Raw genomic sequence first — 24,169 nt, 5'->3', positions numbered from 1 at the left:
CCGGTGCTCTCTCTCCACCCGGCGGGCCTGCCCTCTCGCCGTCAGGCCCGGCGAGGCAGCTCTTCGGATTCCTGGGGGCGGGGAGGGCCCGGACAGGGGGCGACACGCGGGGGTTCGAGGCCTGAGCCGGGCGGGCGGAGGCCGGGGGCGCGGGAGGGTCCGCCGAGTTGTTCCCCGGCCACCCCACCCAGCTCGCCGCCTTTGCCCTTCGCTTCCTTATTTTATTCCCACGCGGGCTTTCAATTCGGTATGTGCGGTAAAAACCCCTTGCTGAAGGCTGAGGGTCTTGAGGGCCTGTCATAAAACCCTTAGGGGGAGATAAAGGAGGTGGGAAAACTCTTGAAAATGCTTTCTCGCCGTAGAAAGCTTTTTACACGCGATCCGTTAGTTTTGAAGTGCCTGCATTTGAGCTGTGAGTCAATTATGTTGTAGCCGTGGGCGGTTTGGAGTTCACACTTGATTCTCTTTCCTTATGAGGAAACGGCACTGGCTAGGATGACTTTAAAGAAAAAAATAGTAGAAGCATTAACTGAAATCCAAAAGTGTTTTTTTAAGGCCTGCCGGGTTGACACAATACAGAAGGTATTTTTGCTGCTGCTCCTGAAGCTCTGACATCACCCAGTGAAATAGGAAACATTTCAGGGATGGGACAGCCTGTATTTGTCCCTTTCCGTCTACCATCCACTTGCTTTAACCTCCACACACCTTTTTTAAAAAGGATGAATGGAGCAGGATGAGTTAGAACCCTTAGGTGCATCATATCCTGATACTTAAAATGTGGCAAATCTGATTAGACGGCTTGCAGTGTATGATGCAACTTTTGATGTCCAGACTAAAGTGAATCCTCTTGCGCAAACAGTAATTTTGGTTAAAACCAAATTACTTGTTCTGAATTTCTGTCCTTTCTTTACTTTCAGGCTTCTGGAGTTACAGTGAATGATGAAGTCATCAAAGTTTTTAATGATATGAAAGTAAGGAAATCTTCTACACAAGAGGAGATCAAAAAAAGAAAGAAAGCAGTTCTCTTCTGTTTAAGCGATGACAAAAGACAAATAATTGTTGAGGAAGCAAAGCAGATCTTGGTGGGTGACATTGGTGATACTGTAGAGGACCCCTACACATCTTTTGTGAAGTTGCTACCTCTGAATGATTGCCGATATGCTTTGTACGATGCCACATACGAAACAAAAGAGTCTAAGAAAGAAGACCTAGTATTTATATTCTGGTGTGTAAAAACAAAAGAAAAAAGTACTTTTAAAATGCAAGGATTATTATTAACATAGTCAGTTTTGCCTTTGTTTTTCTTTTAAATAGGATTCAACCATTTTTTTTTCCCCTGTAGGGCTCCTGAAAGTGCGCCTTTAAAAAGCAAGATGATATATGCTAGCTCTAAAGATGCCATTAAAAAGAAATTTACAGGTACAGGCATTGACTATTTTGTGCAGAAGAATTGCTCCTTTCTTAATTATAATAAAGTAATTGGATAATTTTTTTTTCTTTTTAGGTATAAAACATGAGTGGCAAGTAAATGGCTTGGATGATATAAAGGACCGTTCCACACTTGGAGAGAAATTGGGAGGCAATGTAGTAGTTTCACTTGAAGGAAAACCCTTATAAATCAGTCAAGTGCCATCTGGATCTTAAGGAGCTTCCATTTCTCCAGCTCAGTCAATTGGAATAGTATTAGGTTTTTTTTTTTTCTCTTTTCCCACTGGGTCCTTCCAACACAATGAATGAAGGAAATATCATTCATGTAAGCAGCCTATCAGTGATTGCCATTAGACTGTTTAATACTGTTACTTTTATGTAGAACCCAAGGAATGCCTTCCCATCATATTTTAGCCAAAACAACTGGGTATATGCCTCCTTTGCAGCAAACACTACAGTGAATTGTGATTGTCAATGTGAATAGCTTAGAACACTACAAAGGGTTAAGCTAATTGAATGCCTTCAAAGTATTATCCACTGGTGAGATGGTAAACTCTATTCAGTATTACTGATAGTTGCACTTGACTGCAGTTCTGTGAGGCTTGAGCATTCATACACCTCACCTGCCTTGGCAAGCCTATTTTTTTTTGACATGGCAGCACGGATATAACACTATGCATTAAAAGCACTTTTTTTGTAATAAATTTAATCCCCCACCAGAAAAGGAATGCCAATTAAGTTGTGTTAACTGTGTCATCAGCTTATCCTAGTACCTCAGTGTTCATTCCTTTTACCTGCATATCTTCTTAAAAGAAATAGCTATTATTAATGCCTTTTTTCCCCCATTGAGTGTATACTACTGAATACACGTAGGAGTTTTATGTTTACCATGTAAGTCTTGCAACACTAAAGATATTTTGAGTATCAGTCATGATGGCAATTTCTGTATAAAAGAGCCTTAAATGGAACATTGTTTTTGAGATCAAACTCCCCACCCTCACAAAAATGGCCACGTTGCAATAAAAATTGTGGCATATTACAGAACGGTTGCCTTGTTTTCCTTGGACATTTTGCAAAATACCATGTGAAGCAACTCCTAGGCTAAACAGCTATTATTAATCTCTGCACTGGTCATTTAAGAATTTTTTTTGTACAACATTCTTGCATGATATTTTCCAGTTTGTTGATTTTATTTGGTTTAAAAAATATTCTGTCCTAAAGCTAATATAAAATATTACAGAGGTATACTTTTATAAGCTTTATTTATTTCCTTATGTATTAATATGGTGATCAGGAATTATTTTTTGCACTTTGACATAAATACTCTTCAGTATCTGATTAGTTCTCTGAATAAATTAGCATAGTTATTTTTTTAATTCACGTTTACATTTCTAAGTAGTTGACCAGTAGAAGAAACAGGAAGCTCTTATTGCCTATTTGGTCATAATGAAAATAATTTATAAAATGTTGTCCTTCAAAAGTTTAATAGTACTTCTGTTTAGGAACTTTAATTTCAGCTACTATTTCTTAATATATTTCACAAATTCAAAAAAAAAATGTTTATATAGCAGTCTTAAAGATTAGTAGTGGAATTTGGCTGTGGTCCAGGCGGCTCTCCTTATAGAGAATTTGATCTGTTCAGTGTGAGCAGTTTGCTGTTAGCCAGAGCTATTTATGGCAAACACATGCTTTTGTATCTTGTCATAGTTACCCACAAATGGCAGAACTGGACTTGAGGCTACTGGTATGCAAAACAGGCGTGCTAGGAAGCAGTGGCTTGCAGCTTAGAATTTAACCCCATAGCTCTGAAGAATGCTCTTATTAGAAAACAGGGACTGAAAAATCCCTTCTTTTTCTGATGTCTGGAAGTAATTTTGAGTTTAATTAGTTTTTTTCCCCCATGTTTTCAAAAGGTTTTTCAGATGAAAACAAAAATAGGAGGTAAATGTCTAGGTTTCCATTTAAAATTATATGAATGGCTTGGGATCTTTTGCACTGAGCAGTTTTGTTTCAGGCTTCCAGCTGTCCCTGTGAATTATTCTGGACGTTTTGATGGCTTTTTGGTAAGGCCAAACTCATATAAGTAAAGCATGAGAATACTGACATACACTAAACCGTATGTGAAACTGATACTTGTACCATGAAATTTTTCATTATTTTCCTCATTCTAAAAAATAAGGGACTCTAAAGTTGTGCAGTCTCTTGTCTTTTTATAGCTGATTTCTCAACTTTTCTTACGTACCTCTTTAATTATATAATAATTTCAGAGGTTAAATATTGCTTTAAACTGTGGTACTTTGATTTGTTAGATTGACAGAACTGATACTAATAATTAAGTTCATCTTTGAAATACATCTTTGTGCATAAAGCCAAAAATAATGATAATTAATGGTTCTTATGTTACTTGAGACTAATTTGGCATTTGAAATGATCATTCTACTTTACAATCATTTACATTTGAAACAATGTTCCAGTTAGCTTTAAAAGGTATACGGTGCTAATTAGTAAAATATCAAGGACAATATTTTACTGCTAGCTTGCAAAATTATAAGTGTTTAAAAAATAAAATATATGAAACTATGTAAAGCTGTGGAGATGTGTTTACTTATACTTTGGGACACTAAAATTTTTTTAAACTAATATTTCAAATCATTATCTTTAGTCTATTTTTTAGGATTTTAGTTGATATACTTTCTCGATAGATAACAATATTCTTTCAAAACAAAGTGTTGTTGCAATTAATTTTGACATCTTTCAGACAAATGGAAACAGTTGGCATTTGTCCCAAACTGGCTATCAGCTGTTGTTTTCCATCATTATCAAAAATAATGTGGCCAACGTTGTGCATTTAATGTGCCTTTCTGATAGTGTAAGAAAAGCCTCTTATTAGGTTTGAATTTCTCTGATATGGATTCTTTGTAACAGCTAATTTATGGAATACAGCAAATGAGCTCTAGGAGAAAATTATTTTTCCTTGTTAAAGAATAATCTCAAAAAAAAAAAAAGAATCTCAGCAATGGTAATCATAGAAACACTATGGTAATCATTGGTAATCATTGAAACACTTTTCCTTAGGTTTGCCACAGAAAAATAATCTACTTTAGTTCTATAATAATAGTTTGAGATCCCAAACAAGCATGAATATTCATTTTTCTATGAACATTAAAGCTACTAGAGATGTGCAGACAGGCTCCAATGAATATTGCTTTTGAAACAGCATGAATTGACAAATGTTCTGTGTCTCATCTCAGCCAATAAGGAAGTTTGAGGTTTTTACTTTTCTCTAGAACATCCAAATAATTGCTTTCTTTCCATGTAGATCAGGAGTCATCCTTCCACTTCAATTTCCTGTCAAAAAACAGTTGTGCAAATTAATTTCCCTGAGCCTCAGTTTCTTCATAAGAATGATGATATCTGTCTACCATACCTGCTTGCTGAGGATCAAATATGGAAATACTTTTTGGAAGACAGGAAAATACTATGTAAATATAATTATTTAAGCTTCACTCTTAAATATATATAGTTAAGAACCATGTTAAAAATAAGATTTATTGTAAGCCTTTGAACCTCTTTATTGTAACTATTTAATCTACAAATTCTTTAAGGACTGATTAGCTGATAAATTACAACTGTTTCACAGAATGAAGTATAAAGTGTGGCCCCCGAGTTCATGACTGCTCTTAATGTTTTCAGTGTAATTTTCTTTTTCACATGTGATCCGTGAGAGACTAGCTTCTTTTCCCCAGACTTTGAAGTAAAGAGTAAATAAAGAGATATTCTTGTTTTGGAATACTTGGCATAAATGTATGATCCAGGTTGTTGAAAATCTGTGACTGTTTATTAATACTAGAAGTTTAGGTAGTGCTTCATAGTTCTCAAGGCACTTGAAATCCGTTTGATCTCCTTAGGTCCTCTTAACAAGCTAAACCGTATTTCTCTGCTGCACATGAAGAGACTGACGTTTGGAGAGGTTAAGGGACATCCAAGCTGTTGAGTAGCAAAATGGATTCCAGTCCAGTACACATTTCAGTCTGCGTTCATATTGTAACATACAGTGAGTTACTAATTTTCTTTTTTAAAAGATGGAATAATCTGACTTTTTGAGCAGAACATAACTAATTAGTATGTTTTTAAAGCATCTCAGAGAATATTTGAAAAACATTCTTGGACTATTTGTTTTCTAAGAAAGCCCATACTCATAAAGATCTGAAAATATTTTTACACTTCAAATATTTTCTTAGATGTTTCAGTATCATAAGTTTTTTGAAAACCATAAGGATTGTATAGACACATTTTCTAGAAAGCTGATACCTCTCAATCCTTATCCAAAATGTTGGATATTTTCCTCCTCTGTTCCTCTACTCACCTTTCTAAGAAATAGTACAGTATATTATGATAGTTAAATACTAGGACTTTGGTATCAGACTGTCTGGGTTCTTCACACATAGACCTTTAATACTTTCTAACTGAATGATCTTAGGAAAATCACTTAACCTCTCAGAGCCTTTAGTTCATCTGAAAAAAGGGATGATTATACCTCGTCTCATAGTACTGTGAGGATAAATGAAAGCCATTGGAATAGTTCCTGCATGTAATAAGCATTCAGTAGGATGACCCTAAAATTTAGTTCAAACCATTCTTCTTGAGACTGAAAGGGAGAGCTAAAAATAATTATGCGTAGACAACAGCCTTAAACTGGTACAGTCCAAAGCAAATCAGATGTGTTCCTCCATCAAAAAGTAGGCTAATAGCAACATGATAGTTAAATAGAAGAAACTATTGATGACTCAAGGTCATCATCATTTCAGTTATATGTACTAGCATACTAACTTGGGAGTCTCCTGAAGAATATGATTTCTGTTAAGTAACCTCAAAAGGGTTGATTCTGGCTTTTTAGACCTTTTTTTTTCTTTTGATTTTCATACTTTTAGACTCTCAGATACTGCATTTTGTTCTTTTCAGTATGCTTTGCCAATAGTAGCTTCTCTTACTGTTGCTTTTCATCTCATGTGGACGCGGAAAGCTGAGTTTGTTAAACTTGTGAGGAAGGAACCCATTAGACTCAGAGTGAGGGCTTGAGAGCAGAATGCCTGATGGAGCACAGGAGCCTTCTAACATTCCTTTTGACTGTTCAGAGAAAGTTGTCTGGGTTTTGGTTTTATTTTATTATCAGTAAGGTTTGTATGAGGTCTGAGCTGTTGGTAAAGGAAACATTACTGTATTCCAATGAGGTGTCTAAAATACCATTAATTAGAGAAGTTATATTTGCTTTTGATTGTACTTTTGTCATTAAAGGCATACAAAAAGGATTTGTTCCCATTATTAAGAGAGAGAAGGTTTATTCTTGATCCAGCTTTTCTGGATTTTTGAAACAATAATAGGATCTGAGAACAAACATTTGATAAATCTTTAAAAATATAAAATGCCAATTGATTTTTTTTAGTTTGTTAGACTTTTCTTACATGTACCCTAGACATGTTCACTTGCAAGTAGCTTTGATTACTCTTCATCTAGACATGTAGATACTTCTCATTTACTCTTTTCTGTCAACTAATTTGATTATGCATGTATAACATTTTGGTACTTTATTTGGCATAACAAAAATTTGGAACAGATTTTTTCAAACGTGTAATTTTCTCACAGAAATGAAAAAGCATCTATGTTAATTATGTTTTGTAGTAGCCCTTTTTTTCTTGTTTTATGTATTCCTAATAGTGGAATTTCAAATATTTCCTTTGGGAAGATGATAGTTACTGAGTGAATCACAGAATTCCTGGGCATGTGGCCCAAAACCTTTTATGTGTTCCTGTGAGCTGATGGGGCCCTTTTTTAATTAGCTGTAAACTAAATCACCAGCTAAAAAGTAAGACAGTTCCCAAATTGGCATAATTTGAAAGTTTTATAAAATGTAAAAGTGATAGCAGAGTATTTGTTCTAGAAATCATAAAATTCTGCTGTACCACATAAGAAATAAGATACGAAGGAGATGTATACTTTATGAAATAAGTAGAAAATAATTGTATGTGAAGATTAAATTAAGCCTTTTGTGTGTAAAATAGCTATGGTTCAAATAGGTTCCTTAACTCATTACTGCTTGTTGATAACTGTGTTATGAAGGAATGTATAGAAATATAGTTTTCATTTCAAAAAGTCTTTTACATGAGAGAAAAAGGGGATGAGCTAGCAAATCTGGTGTTAATCATTTTCCTATTTTGAAGTATATTTAGGCTTTAGAATGTATCTGGGTTTTTTTCTAAGGTTTAACTAAGTTTTAAAAGTAAAAAATAGAATTGTTGATTTACCATTTTCACATATTGAGTAATATGTACACTTTGAATAATTACTGCATTAGAATTATATGCAGTTAATTTAACAGTGCTTCCCTCCTGAAAGAGGACAGAAAAGAAATAAAGGGAAGCGAAAGATAAAGATTTTACCAGGTGCTATAAAAATCTGTATGGGAAGGAGCTGTATGAAGTATATTTTTTTGTCTAGTTAGTACAGTATATTTAAAGCGCTTGAAAATTCTGTAAAAAAAAAAAATATATATATATATATATATACACACACTTGCCTCTTTATTTTAGTTTTGTTTTTATCTACCTGATAAAGAAAAATGCTTTATGGTTATCATAGTGTACCGGTTCTTAAGAAATAGCAGGTAACTGAATTAGGTATCTTGTGCCCTGGCTTTAGAAAAAAAGGTTTGGGGACTAGTTGAAGTGTCACTGTTACTGTAACAAAAAAATTTCCTTCTCTGAGCTAGATATTTTATTTCACTCAGTTTTTCTGTTTGCAATATGTAAAATAATAGAATTTTTGAAACTGAGCCTTAGGTTAAACAGAGAAGGTCTAATGGTATTCTTATAGGAAAACCCTAAAAATTGGGGCAGGTTAATATTTTTTTATTTGTGCTGGGTAACTCTTTAAAATAATTGTGTTTTTATTTGAAAAATAATATGTTCAGTGTGGAACCTCTGTAAAATACAGAAAGGAACAAATAAGGAAGTGAAATCATGAATTATTTTCTTATGTTAAATTATTATGACTAATTGGAAGATTCCTGTAGTTAAAACTAGTTTTAAGTTAAAACTATTAATATATGCTTATCAAAGGCGAGATTTTATCCTTAAATATTATCTGTGCACATTCCTTAGTATTTTTCACCCTACAAAGAATTTTGTTGTGGCTCTAGACAGAGGAGCAGATTTAAATCTTGAAAATTATGCATTGTCCCTACTTGAATGCTTGCTGTATGACTTGGGGCCATCCACTGTAAATATTTGAAGCCACAAAATGTCCCTGTATTTCTCATGCCACCTACTTTTTTTCCATTGGCATTTGATAATAGGCACCCCTTGAATAATTTTTATTTTTCTCCAGAGGAATTATTTTGGGCTTTCCAGGTGGCACTAGTGGTAAAGAACCTGCCTGCAAATGCAGGAGACACTGGTTCAGTCCCTGGGTTTGGAAGATCACCTGGAGGAGAACATGGCAACCTACTCCAGTATTCTTGCCTGAAAAATCCCATGGACAGAAGAGCCTAGCGGGTGACAGTCTATGGGTCGCAAAAGAGTCAGACTCTTTCAGCAACTAAACAACAACCCTGCCAAAAGATTTAAGGTAAAACATAATGTATACATTTTGCACTAAGCCAGAAATACTCAACCTATATTTAAGAGTTTGTATTTTGTATGCTGTTCCAAGAGGGTCTGGTAATCCCTCTGATTAAAGCAATGTATGATTTATGTTTGCTGTGGCAAAGCATGATCATCTTGGCCACTATGAATCACTCTGGAAACATTCCACCTCTGTTTCCCAATTACTCAGATCGTTAGATCAAATTCAGTTCAGTTCAACAAACATGAAACACCTTTCATGATCTCAAAAGGTTTACATTGATAAAGAAAAGGTAAGCATATAATCAAGTAATTATAATACAACATGGTAACTAAAAGATAATAGATTTAGAAGAGGGAGTGATTGATTTTGGAGTTGGATGGACTTCAAGAAGGCCTTACAGAAGTCACTTTGAGCTGGGTTGTGAAGGATGATGGAGTTCATCAGAAGTCAGTGTGAAAGGATGGTCCTGGAGAAAGGAGAGCTGTGCAGAGCCCTTCTAGCGGATTAGTCTAGCATGAAGCACTGGGGCGGGAGAAGTACAGGAAAGGCGGGTATGAGCCAGATCACCGAGGGCCGTGGGTACCCTGCTCACAAACAGACCTGTGCGTGGTAAGGAGCCACTGCAGGGTTTTGAGCAGAAGGATGGGCTGATCCTTCTGAAGCACACATCTGATCACTTTGTGAGCATGTTGAGAACCTATGGAAGAGGAAGGAAATTGGAAGCAGTTAGGAGGCCTGAATTGAGGCAGTGGCAAGTGCACTCAGAGTGGATGTGTTTGGGAGGTATATAGGAAAATTGACAGGACTTGATTAATTTCATAATTAAATGAGAGGGTACAAAAGCTTTAATCATCTTGAAAAATGTTAGCTATATTTTTAATATTGTTGACATTTAAGAGAATTTAATCATCGGATTGTCTTAGGGAAAACTTAACAGGAAATGTGGAAAGAAAAAATATTAAACACATTTTTAATGAAGGTAACATTTTGAAAGCATGAAATAAATCACTGACTAAAATGTCATAGGTGTGCTGTTTGAATTTAGATTTACAAGGCTTATTTGTAGTAATTTTTGTATAACAGTGGTTTCAGTAGATAAAAGAAAATTTTAAACTACCATAACAATAGCATCTTTGAAATGAAATATCCTATAGTTTTAAAAAATTATAGTTGTTTTTTTATTATTCTGTGTTGAGCTTTCATTATAAAACTCATGTCTGTCCACATATAAGCTGTGGCTAAATTCCTGGATCAAAGATTTTAGAAAGAATTTAGCAATGTTCTTCATCACATAATCTGCTCATTAGAGAAAGCTTGGCCCACTCTGCTAGTGTTAGAATATGGAATTTTCAGGTCATCTGAGGGATCACTTTCTATTAAAGAAGACTTTTAATCCTTACTAGTAAATAAAAGTTATTTATAAACATGGTGTCTTAATTCCTTTCACAAGTACTATCCAGAATCTGAGATTCCTCTTTTTTCACTGCTTTGTAATAAAATTTCTCAACCATACTGGCTTTTAATATGCTTTTATGGTAAATAAATTCATGTTTCTGAAAAGCCTTATACTCATCAGGAAGCATTTATTGAGTGTCTATTTGTAGAACACTATTCTGGCCCTCCTGAGAAATAAACTTCTCAAGGGCACTTTTATAATCCAGCTGGAGAGACAAAATAGACCTGTGAACTAAAAAGTATTCAGTGATAAACAATTGAATAACCATTGAGGGAATGCAGGGAAAAAGAAGGGTCAAAAAATGATTTCCTAGAAAGGAGTTTTAAATGGTACTTAGAGGAAATGTTTTTTTTTTTAAATTAAGGTATTTTCACTTCAAATATACAATTACTATTTAAAATGAGGTTCCAAGAGGCTCTTTCTTCACTGAGAATGTCTCCATAACATCACGAACAGAAAGGGCGTTTTTATCACCACTTTAATTAGATCATTTTGGAGTAGTGGAGCCAAAATAGAGACCTTACGCTGGGAGTTCTGTGTTCAATGTGAGTAAATTGTCATGGAGCCCTGAGTTTCCACGGGGGTTCTTAACGTTTTCATGTGCCATTCATCCCTTTGGCAGTCTGGTAAAGCCAATGAAGCTCTTCTAATTTATTTTTTAATTGGAGTATAATTGCTTTACAATGTTGTGTTAGTTTCTGCCATACAACAACATGAATCAACTATAAGTATACATATATCCCCTCCCTCTTGTTCCTCCCTCCTGTCCCCCAACTCTTCCACCCCCTAGTTCCCCTACTCCCACCCCCCACCATCCAGCCTGTCTAGGTTGTCACAGAGCAGGGAACTCTCTAATAGTATACTTTTTTGTGTCAATCAAAAGTGATACCTTCACGTGTATGCTTTTGCTTAACACATTGTACAACAATATCTCTGTCAGTAATAGCTACCATAGTATGTCCTGATGAAGGTAAATGATACTTTGAGGTATATACAACCACATGATATGACTTGTATGAGTCTGTGATTTCTATTGGTGATGAATGTTTATCCTACTATGGTGTGGCCTAAGTTTAAAATCAAAGGAACTGGTAGATTTCAAATAATGGTTAGTTAAAAATGAAGTCTTAATGGGTCCTCTGAATTCTTTCCATGGATCCCTTCAGGGTCCAAAGATCCCTAGTTAAGAAATCCTGCACTTTAGTGATTACTGAGAAGCCCCAGGAAGTGAAAGACTGAATGAATAGGGGTCACCTTCATTTCAAGGAAACTGCTTTTATTTTGCTTTATACGTTAGAATTTCATATACAATTTCATTTGAAATAAAAATGGTTTCTGGAACTAAATATATAATTTTGAAGACAATTATAAACAAAAAACTTGATTCTTTATCTTGGTTTTTTTTTTTTAGCTTTAAACTTCTTTTGTAAACATTCTCAGTACGTTAGTATATGATCGAGTTGATAAATAAAGATTTAGAAGTCAACAGTATATGGTTGGAAGATATGAGACATCAGTCAGGTTGCCCAGCAGTAGTATGTGTGAGTATAGCCCAAGATGAGGAACAATAGGCAGAAGAAGAGTTGCCTGGAAAGAAGACAGAGAAGGAGTTGTCAGAGGGATAAGAAGAGAACATGATTTCTGCTATGTTAAAGAAGCAAAGGGTATCAGTGCTGCGGAGATGTCATAGATGATGAGAGAATTCACTGAACCTGGCTATTAGGGAGGTGAGTAACCTTTCCTACATCATTTTCAGCAGAGTGAAGAGGGCAGATGCCATATTGAAAGGGCTTGAAGACTCAACGAGAAATGATGTGGAGACAGTGTTATATATACCTGTGATTTTCAAAGGTCTGTAGTGAAGCACAGTGCCTCATTTCTAACCTATTGTGGACTTACGGCAGTCCTGCCACACACAGCTAGCATGCTGGTTGTACCAGATGTAAGCTACCCTAAGGGTTGGATGGCAACCAAAGTGGTCCAGACTTTTAAACAAGACAGGTCCACTGATGACAGGCTTGGGTGGCATGGCCGTGTCACATTGCTGTACAAGCTTCTAAATGCTTATTAATTCTGTACAGTAGTATCTCCCGTGCATGCTCAGTCATGTCTGACTCTTCCAACCCCCTTGGACAGTAGCCCGCCAGGCTCCGCTGTCCATGGGATTGTCCAGGCAAGAACACTGGAGTGGGTTGCCATTTCCTCAGGGAATCTTCTCGACCCTGGGTCAAACCCATGTCTCTTGTGTCTCCTGCTTGGCAGGCAAATTCTTTACCACTGAACCACCTGGAAAGCATAGTATACGTACAGATTATTCTTTCAAGAAGCTTACTTGTCAAGGAAGAAGGAGAATAGCCAGTGCTCTGTGGGGCCTTTAAAGGGTTGAAAGAAGGTCTCTACCAATATTATTTCTTACAACTGTCTCCTCATGTTCTTCATGCTTCACATTCTTTTCAGCCCCTAATTTGCATCTCCAACACTGAAAATAGTTCCCTGGTACATAGAAAGCATTTATATTGAAAGGTGGTTGGGAATACCCTGGCAGTCCAATGGTTGCGACTCTGCACTTTCACAGCTGAGGATCAGGGTTCGATCCCTGGTCAGGGAACTAAAATCCCATAAGCCACATGACGATGTTGAAAAAAAAGGATGTTGAAAAAAATAAATTTCATATGAACAGTGGAGGATCTTAGTAGTCGTGTGTTTTCCAGGTTTTACAGTAGAATATCCTGCCTCTTTAATCTCTGGATATTTGTTTTGTCAGGGAATTACCAGGGAGACCCATAGTCTTCACAGTCTTTGAGTGCATTAAATCATTGCCTTCTCTTTTCAAAGATGACATCACTGACTTGTTCTTTGAGGAGTTTTGTTTCTTGTTTTTAAAATTGGAATTGGGTTTTCCTCTTGATTTGCCTCTTCTTTCCTCTTCATGGACATACATTAACAAAAAACTAGACACATTTGGGGCCATACCATGACCACAGAATAAGGAGAACTGAACTGAGCAGCGAGTTAAAACCTAAGAGTATCATCTAGTATGAAGGACTCTGGTTTTCCATAAATCTCTTCACTTTCCTCTTTCTCTGATAGGAATGATTTTCAAACCTCTTGTTTTCTCATCTACAGCAGTGCCTATGGCCAACACAGAACTCAAATTTGTACCTGAAAAAAAATGAGAATTCTAATCTAAAATATGGGCAATATGAACAGGAACCAAAGAAAAAGGGACAATTTCTGTCCTTTGGCCAGCAGGCTTTTACTGCTGAGTGCATCATATGTGCCAGGCACACGTGCCAGGTATATGTCTCTCTATGCTATGCTATGCTAAGTCACTTCAGTCGTGCCCGACTCTTGGCGACCCCATGGACTGCAGTCTACCAGGCTCCTCCGTCCATGAGATTTTCCAGGCAAGAGTACTGGAGTGGGGTGCCAATGTCTCTGGGAAGTGTAAAACTTGGGTCTAATTGGTGTAGTAGGCTAGACTTGTGTATTTAAGTGCTCACCCAGACTTGTTTTCCTATGATAGCTGGAAGGCTTTCCATAGTGTGAGTCACTTATGCCACTCAGATTCATCCTTGACTAGATTGTTAACCTTAATCAGGCATTATTTAACAGATTTAAGGATCCTAGCTGTGTATGTGTGTTTGGTTTTGTGTGTGGAGTAAAGGGGGAAGTGATTAAATGAGAACTTTTAGTAATTTTTGGAAATAAGCGGTAGTTGAATTTACAACTTAAAAAGGACTTACGACTTTTTATCCATTTCTGGAATGAAAAGGACCTTGACTCTTTAGCTGTAAATCTTGTTCTCCATCTGGTCCTTAGTATGAAGTTCTCAATCTCTAGGAAAATCTATTGCCACATTAGAGCCAATGACTGCCAAAGGGTGTGGCTTGCGTGTATTTGTTCATTCATTTATTAATTCAAAAACAATTTACTGAGTATATTCTACTTTTATAATCCTTAACATCTCTAAAAGAGCTTGGCTGAGAAGGGAAGAGAAGAAATATGTCAATAGCCATAACAGGTGGGAAGTGTTCAGTGCTGTGCTTAGATAATATGTTATTAATTCCATTAACCTGGCCATAAAAATAGCCCAGTACCATTCAGAAACACCCCATGAATAGAAGGAAAGTCTGCTTATTTCTCACAAAGACAAATTATGATCTTACTGCACCTCTTTATATCAGATCAAGCTAGAGAAGTTTTACGTGTTTAGTCACTAAGTCATGTCCAACTCTTTGCAACCCCATGAACTGCAGTACAGCAGGCTTCCATGTCCTTCACTCATCTCCTGGAGTTTGCTCAATTCATGTCCATTGAGTCAGTGATACTATCAAACCACCTCATTCTCTGCCACCCTATTCTCGTTTTGCCTTCAGTCTTTCCCAGCATCAGGGTCTTTTCTAGTGAGTCAGTTCTTTGCATCGGGTGGCTGGAGTATTAGGGCTTCAACATCTCTCCTTGCAATGAATATTCAGGGTTGATTTCCTTTAGGATTGACTGGTTTGATCTCCTTGCAGTCAAAGAGACTCAAGACTCTTCTCCATCACCACAGTTCGAAAGCATCAATTCTTTGATGCTCAGTCTTCTTTATGGTCCAACTCCCACATCCATAGATGACTACTGAAAAAACCATAACTTTGATTATAATGGATCTTTGTCAGCAAAGTAATGTCTCTGGTTTTTAACATGCTGTCTAGGTTTGTCATAGCTTTCCAAGGAGCAAGCATATTTTAATTTCATGGCTGCAGTTGTCATCTGCAGTGATTTTGGAGCCTCCAAAAATAAAATGTGTCACTGCTTCTGCTGCTTTCCCTTCTATTTGCCATGAAGTGGTGGGACCAGATGCCATGATCTTAGTTTTTTGAATGTTGAATTTTAAGCCAGCTTTTCCACTCTCCTCTTTGACCTTCATCAAGAGGCTCTTTAGTTCCTCTTCACTTTCTATCATTAGAGTGGTATCATCTGCATATCTGAGGTGGTTGATATTTCTTCCGGCAGTCTTGATTCCAACTTCTGAGTCATTCAGCCCAGCATTTCACATGATGTACTCTGTATATAAGTTAAATTAAAAAGTGAAAGTCACTCAGTTGTGTCCGACTCTTTGCGACCCCATGGACTGTAACCTACCAGGCTCCTCAGTCCATGGGATTTTCCAGGCAGGAGTACTGGAGTGGGTTGCCATTGCCTTCTCCAGGGGATCTCCTAACCCAGGGATCGAACCCGGGTCTCCTGCATTTCAAGCAGATGCTTTACCATCTGAGCCAAGGAGTCACCTATTAAGTTAAATAAGCAGTGTGACAATATACAGCCTTGTTGTACTCCTTTCGCAATTTTGAACCAATCAGTTGTTCCAGGTAAGTTTTCTTACTGTTGCTTCTTGACCCACGTACAGGTTTCTCAGGAAACAGGTAAGGTGGTCTGGTATTCCCATCTCTCAAGAATTTCCCACAGTTTGTTGTGATCCACACAAAGATTTTTGCATAGTCAATGAAGCAGGAGTAGAGAAGTTTGGGAAATATTAAATAATACCACTTTGGCATAAAAAATTATGTCAAAATTATGTGGGTTTCTTTCAGCATATTGATTTCTCATATGAGTTACATGATTCTTGAAGCACTTTCTTTAAATGTATATTATACCACTAAAGATATTTCCACTCTGGCAGGCACAATTACATGGTGGAAAAGCCTGGCTTTTGCAGTCATGTGTTGTCAGAATGCCCACTCTTACTTTCTATTAGATTCATGACCATAGGCAAACTATTAACCTTTTTGGGCCTCAGAGCTCCGATGTGAAAAATGGGATTAGTGCCAACTTCTAGGGTTGTTGGATTATCAGGAATATTAATGATAGCTAATATTCACCATTTACTTTGGGCACTTCACATAGATTTTCTCATAGATCATCCCCTCAAACAAGGCTAGTAGTGGTGCTGCTACTTCTCTACAGACACAGTTGCTTAGAGGTTAAATAACTTGCCCGAGGTTGCATAACAAAGAAAGCAGCAGAAACAGGATCCAAACTCAGGCAGTCTTTTTTTTTTTTTTTTTAATTTATTGTTTAAATGAAACAAAGATGAATTTTTTTTATTAAATTTTTTTTTAACTGAAGGATAATTGCCTTACAGAATTTTATTGTTTTCTGCCTAACATCAGCATGAATGAGTCACAGGCACACACATGTCCCTTCCCTCCTGAACTTCCCTCCCATCTCCCTCCCCACTCTACCTCTCTAGGTTGTCAGAGTCCCTGTTTGAGCTCCCTGAGTCATACAGCAAAATTTCCCTGTTGTTCTCGCCATACATCCCACCCTCTCCCTCCAACCCTCCCCACCTCTTCCCCGCCATCCCCACCACATTGGGTCCACAAGTCTATTGTTTGTAGTCCATATCTCCATTGCTGCCCTGCAAATAATTTCATCAGTAACATCTTTCTAGATTCCATATATATGCATTAATATACAAGATTTTTCTTTCTCTTTCTGACTGACTTCACTCTGTATAATAGGCTGTAGGTTCATCCACCTCATTAGAACTGACTCACATATGTTCCTTTTTATGGCTGAGTAATATTCCATTGTATACATACACTACAGCTTCCTCGTCCATCTGTCTGTCAATGGACAGCTAAGTTTCTTCCATGTTCTAGCTATTGTGAATAGTGCTGCAGTGAACACTGGGATACATGTGGTCTTTTTCAATTTTGGTTTCCTCCGGGCATATGCCTTATAGTGGGTTGCTGGGTCATATGGTGGTTTTTTGTTTGTTTGTTTTTTTGTTTGTTTTTTTCATATGGTGGTTTTAGTCCTAGTTTTTTAAGGAATCTCCATACTGTCTTCCATAGTAGCTATATCAATTTACATTCCCACCAGCAGGGCAAGAGTGTTCCCTTTTCTCCACACCCTCTTCAACATTTATTGGTAGACTTTTTTATGATGGCCATTCTGACTGGTGTGAGGTGATTATCTCATTGTAGTTTTGATTTGCATTTCTCTAATAATGAACAGTGTTGAGCATCTTTTCATGTGTTTGTTAGCCATTTGTATGTCTTCTTTGAGGAAATATGTGTTTAGGTCTTTTTCCCACTTTTTGATTGTTTATTTTTGCTTGCCTAGTTGTATGAGCTGCTTGTATATTTTGGAGATTAATTCTTTGTCAGTTGTTTCATTTGCTATTATTTTCTCCCATTCTGAGGTTTGTCTTTTCACCTTGCTTACAGTTTCCTTTGCTGTGCAAAAGCTTTCAAGTTTAATTAGGTCCCACTTGTTTATTATTGTTTTTATTTCCATTACTTTAGGAGGTGGGTCATAGGGGATCTTGCTTTGATTTATGTCATTGAGTGTTCTGTCAATGTTTTTCTCTAAGAGCTTTATAGTTTCTGGTCTTGTATTTAGATCTTTAATCCATTTTGAGTTTATCTTTGAAACGAAGATGAGTATTTTTAGTGATAAAAGGTTTAGTTCACAAAGAAGGTAGACATCATAAACCATTAGACACCTAACAACAAAGAAACAAAGATGCATAAAGCAAAAATCAGAAATATAAGGGGAAGAAAAAACATATAATCATAGTGAGATGTATTAACATTTCTCTGCAAACTCAGGCAGTCTTGACTCCAGACTTCATTCTTTTTTTTTAAACAGTTCTATCGAGATATAATCCACATGTCATACAATTCACCCACTTAAAGTGTAAAATTCAGTGGTTTTTAGTATATTCATAGCTATGCAGTCATCACTAAAATCTAATTTTAAAACACTTTCATCCCCTCTAGGGACCTCCCTGGTAGCCCAGTGGCTAAGACTGCATTCCCAATGCAGATGGCCTGGGTTCAATTCCTAGTCAGGAAGCTAGATCCCTTGTGCCACAACTGAGTTTGTGTGCTACAACTAAGACCCAGTACAGCTGAAATGAATTTAAAAAATGTTTTTATCCCCCCTAAAAGAAATCTCAGGAGACGGTCCTAAGATGGTGGAGGAATAGGACGGGGAGTCCACTTTCTCCCCAACAAATTCATCAAAAGAACATTTAAACACTGAGTAAATTCCACAAAGAAATCTCATATCTATTAACAATCACTTCAACCCTAATCCCCTGCTTCCAGCTCTTGGCAGCTACTAATCTATTTCATATTTCTATAGTTTTGTGTTTTCTAAACATTTTATGTAAATACAATAATAAAATATGTGTTTTTATTTACAATTGGCTTCTTTTGCTTAACATAATGCTTTCAAAATGTATCCATGCTGTTGCATATATCAGAACCTCATTCCTCTTTATTGCCAAATAATATGCCATTGTATGGATATCTATCCATACAATCAAATTTGGGGTTGTTTTCACTTTTTGCCTATCAGGAGTAGTGGGGCTGTGAGCATTTGTGTACACGTGTTCTTATGTGCAAATTTAGGCTTTCATTTTTCTTGGTTATGTATCTAGCAGTTATATGCTAGGTCACATGATGACTATGTTTATCTATTTAAGGACATTCTTTTTTATTGTGAGAAATTTCAAAAGTTGAAAGAATATAGTACAGAGTACCTGTACACCCTCCATTTAGATTCAGTAATTGTTAATATTTTACTGATTTTACATCCCTGCTTCTTCTCTTCCTCCCTATTTTTGTCTCTCAGATTTCATTTTTTTAGATTCAGTCTTCTTAACTACTACTTTATATTAATTTGCCCTTAAATGAGTGAAAATAGATTAAGTAGTTATTATAATGCCTGGCCAATAATGGCGTCTTAATAAATGTGAATTTCTTCTTTTTCCCAGTGCTTAGAAACACTGTGTAGAATCTGGGGCTGCAAGCTCTACATCAAGATAAGAGAAGTGAGATTTTTTTTTTAATTTTTTTTATTATTATTTTTTACTTTACAATATTGTATTGGTTTTGCCATACATCAACATGCATCTGCCACGGGTGTACGAGAAGTGAGATTTAAATAGAGATTCAAGAACCTTACTTTCTATAGTATTTCTGGACCAAAGTCAGTGGAATTAGGTGGGTGGCCATCCAAGCCATGGTAATTAATTTGTGGTTGCCTTTATTAGGGTGATGGATCCTATGAATAAATTAACAGAAACAAAGCAGACAACTCAAACCATCACAACTTTTTTTAAGGTAGCATGAACTTCAGCTCATGTGATGTACAAACAAGCCTGTCGAAAGCAAATTAAGAAATCCCATTTACTAATGCCAGTTTTTTTCACATCCCCACATTTCATGCATGGACATGAGGAAGGAGTTGTGAGAGAGAACTGACCAAAACTGAAGTTTTACCAAAGATACCAACAGAAAGGGTTACTTTCTTCCTGGACAGTGACATATATCAGGTGAAAATTGGATAACACATGACTCTACTCATTATTGACTTATTCTGAAGAATTGATCATAATATTGGCTCCTTGGGGACTTCAGAACAGTTTTCAGTCCAGTGAAATTCACATGCTTCCCCAAAATCCATGGGACTTCCTGGAATTTTTATGTATTATTACTCTTGATCTTGTGAACACCTAGGTCTGGGGCCCGAGTCTCACTGAGCCCAAACCTGAGATTCTGAGCCCTGGCTGTACACCAGAGACCTTTATCGCACCTAACAAAATTAGCAGTTTCTTAGTATAATCTAATACCTGATCTACATTAAAATTTCCCCAATTTCCCCCAAAATATCATTTACAACTGGTATGTTCAAACCACAATCCAACAAAATCCACATGTTGTATTTGGTTTTATTCTTCATAAGTCTCTTATAATCTAGCATAGTCTCCAACACTTTTTTTTTAGTGCCGTTGATTTGTTGAAGAACCTCTGTATGTCCTGAAGAATATTCCTACCTTATCACCCTGATGATTTCCTTGGGATGTCATTTCCCTTGTTCCTCTATTCCTTGTAAGCTGGTAGTTGGATATAAAAGGTTGGTTAGATTCAGGTTAAACATTTTGGGTAACAGTACTTCATGGGTGACACTATGTCCTTTGTGCTACATCGTGTCAGGTCCACACAATATCTGGTTGCTCCACCAATACTGAGACCAAGATTGATCAGTGCAATCGTATGATGGATCACAGCCTGATCCTTCTCTTTGCAGAGCTGTGTTTTCCCCTATAACCAGGGTGGGGTGATACTTCAGTCCTTCTATTCACTGCCACCATGTGCCATCCAAGTCCTGAAAGATTAAACAGAAACAAAACAAAAAATTATCTTCACTTTCCTAGTTTGAATCAGAGGATTTAAGCAAAGTATATTATTTGATCACAATGGAGTAGAATTAGAAATTAGTAATGGAAAGAAATTTAGGAAATTCACAAATATGTGGAAATCAGCTCCTAAATTTTAAATTAAACCAAGATTGGAAAAATTGTTTCTTTATGAAAGGAAAGAGATTTCCTAACCTAGCATCATGATTTTAGCCCCTCCTCCACTGTTCCTCCAATGCCATGTGCTGCTTCCTGTTACAGAGACTTTGTATCCACTGTTCCCACTGCCTAGAATGCTTTTGTCCGGCTTCCTTGCTCAACTAGTGCCTACCTTTCACTCAGATCTCAAGCCCAATGTTACTTCTATGGAGAGAACTTCCATGATCCCCCACACGCTAGGGCAGGTCTTTCTGGCGGTGTGTGCCATCCAGAAACATATGCCTTTCCTTTTTATCACAGAATATATTTACAATCTGTATGTGATCAGTGGTTTAATGTTTATTAAATCTCCCCTGCTAGGTTGCTAACTCCCCAAAGAATGGAACCGTGCTTCTTTTGTTCACCTTTGTCTCTCCTGTGTTGAGCACAGTAGCTGGCACACAGTAGGAGCTCAGTATATATTTGATCATTCATAAGAATAGAAAAAAATTTTATGTAGATATTTCTCACAATTTTATGATAAAAAAGATCAATATAAAGGCTAAGATACAGAAAATTTACACAATGAAACATGTAGCCTTTAAAAGTGTTTCTCAAAAAAATCATGTTTCTGAGCAATATTTAATGATACTGGGAAGCATTCATTATATAATATTAGATTTAAAAATTAATGTGGCATAAGAGTCCTATTTATTTACCTTTTCCACATATTTTTGAAAAGTAGAATTATTAAGTGTAGTTTTGTGTCATGCTTTTCACTTAATACTTAAGCCAATATATCAATTTATCATGTATGCATAAGATATAAGCAGAGAAATAAGTTGAAGACAATGTTACTGGTGATTTATTTTACTGGACAGAATTTCAGGAGGATTTATTTCTTCCTTAGACTTCCTGTATTTTTCAAATGTGTTGATAATAAGCACATATGTTTTTGTAATTAGGAGCCACTGTAATTAAGAACATGGACTTTGGTATTAGCCTGATCTGAGTTCCAGTTCCAGCTCTGTCTCTGCCACCTAGTAGCTGAGTGACCTGGACAACATTCTCCCCTCAGAGGAATACCTAAAACACATAAACCTCTTAGACCTCTTTATGCCATATTAATAACTAGCAGCTTTTGTTATAGATTTGGATCTGATAAAAATATCACTTTTAAAATTTAAAAAACCTTTCTTCTGGAAAGAAAAAAATGAGAATAATACCCATCTCTACTTTCAATAGTATTTTCAAAACGAAAAAAAAGTTTAAAGTCATACTCAGAACATTGAAAAAGTGAAGGATTACTGGCCCTGGAGAATCAGCTGTAGGAAGAAAGACCATTGAAATTCAGGAGTTAATTCCTGGGTCACTTTCTAAAAAGTAAAAAACAAAACTCTTTAACGTTGCCGACCTAAAGAGACGTGAATGAATTCCTATATTAAGTGCAGCTGCTGCAGCAGGGTCCCTCAGAGCTATTCACAAGCAGGTAATGATTTAGCCAAACTGTTGGACTCAGCTGTGTCATCACTATAGTGGACAGCTCTACTTCATAGGCAAACTTACACGACCTCAGTTTCTCCCTGGTTAAGTTGACAAATGGGCTCCACAACCAAGTTGATAATTTGTAAGCTATCCAAAATTCATGCATCTTGTTCTAATTGGAACAGCGTGTAGTCAGGGAGACCAACTTTAGTAGAAGCTATTAGGTTTATCTCTAGTGGAAAGACCCGATTGGAATCTCAGCCCTTCCACTTACCCAATTTTATAGCTTTAGGCTAAAACTTAACCATGCATGAGCTTCATTTTCTCATTTGTAGCTGGGAATGATGATTCCTACCCTACTGGGAAGCTGTGCAGATAAAAAGAAATGGTGTCCATAAGAGCCTGGAACAGAGCCTGACAACTGACAGGATCAATGTACTACTTCCCACCTCCCATGGGGACCCAGTCCGTGGGACAGAACCAGGCAGCCAGGCCTGTATCTGAGCATGGCTACTGCAGTGAGATATGCAGCCCAGTTCCTTCATGGGGCTCACATCCAGCTAACAGAGCTGTCTGCCAGGTGGTAGAGGCCTTCAGAGAGCAGACTGACGCAACCCCTGCCTTCGGGAAGCAGCATTGCTAAGCAGCCCTTCGACCGTTAAAATAGTTCAAACTTTATTGGTTTTAAGTAGACAATGATCACATCTGTTTCTTGAGTGATTATACCTCCAACTTCTCTAAATCTAAACTTAAACCTTGATGCAGCCTACACACATACACACACACACACAGACACACCGAGTCCTTGAATCAGAAGGATGGTTTTCTCCACAAGTCACAGCTTTTCCTCATCTTTTTATTTTGAAAATTTCAAACAAATTGCAAACAGAAAAATTACAAATAGTACAATGAACACCATATACTATTCATTTAGATTCATCAATTGAATTCCCCCATTTGCTTTCTCTCTTTTTAATTTTTTATTTCTGGCTGAACCATTTAGAGTTAATTATAGACACTGACACTTCATCCCAAAATACGTTAGCATGTATTTCCTAAGAACAAGGACATTCCTCCTACATGGAATAAGACTCTCACTCAGGAAATTTAATGGTAATGCACTAGTAGAATCTGATACACAGTCCATATTAAAATATTTTCATTTGTCCCAACAATATCCTTTGTAGGTTTTTTTTTTCTTTTAATCTAGATATCAAAAAGAATAAAAAGGAAAAAAGACCACATATTGCATTTAATTGTCATCCATTCACTCTGAAATCCGATAACCTTTCCCCTTTGGAGCTAGAACTATTGTTTTCCTCTTAATTTTTGTTTACAGCAGTGGGCCTCGTGACTAAATGCAGAAATTTGTCATCTTCTATGTACTTCTTGAAAAAGTGACTTGTACTGAATATAATCCCACTATTTTTCAGATCTTAGCTTTAAACCATATTGAAATAGAATGATACATGTTAACAGCAGCTATATGATGACAAGTCTGGGTAGAAAAGGAATGGGGCATGCAGCCTGTTCAAGTCAAAGAACTGACAGAACAGGAAGGTGACAAGACCAGCAGGCCATGAGTGGGGTTAGGAACCTGACTCTCTCCCAGGGAAGGTGAAGAGAGTCACAGAGGAGTGAGGGGGAGCCTCAGGATGGTGACTTTCCTAGGGGACAGATCATTCTGAACCCTGGAAGACTTCCAGGCCAGAGGAGCAGCAAAGCTCACTGGAGACCCACCGGGGGTGGGGAGAGTGGGGAGTGCCCAGGTAATAAGGAAGAAGCAGTGAATCCCACCCCTGAGCTGCACATGGTTTTAAATTCAAATTAGTTCTGTA

At 36.9% G+C, this 24,169-nt stretch overlaps 1 protein-coding gene across 1 annotated transcript; it reads left to right on the top strand.

The window, feature by feature from the left end:
- Positions 1–896: 896 nt before the first annotated feature.
- CFL2 (cofilin 2 (muscle)) lies at positions 897–4,014 on the top strand. Its single transcript, XM_010835283.1, has 3 exons — positions 897–1,225; positions 1,343–1,419; positions 1,505–4,014. Exons 1-3 carry the CDS (start codon positions 966–968, stop codon positions 1,615–1,617), a joined length of 450 nt encoding a protein of 149 aa, XP_010833585.1. The 5' UTR covers positions 897–965; the 3' UTR covers positions 1,618–4,014.
- Positions 4,015–24,169: the final 20,155 nt, after the last annotated feature.

Source organism: Bison bison, unplaced genomic scaffold, assembly GCF_000754665.1.
Source record: "Bison bison bison isolate TAMUID 2011002044 unplaced genomic scaffold, Bison_UMD1.0 scf7180017864041, whole genome shotgun sequence".
Lineage (NCBI taxonomy): Eukaryota > Metazoa > Chordata > Mammalia > Artiodactyla > Bovidae > Bison > Bison bison.
The sequence above is the reverse complement of the archived record's forward strand: the minus strand, read 5'-3'. Positions and strand labels throughout refer to the sequence as shown.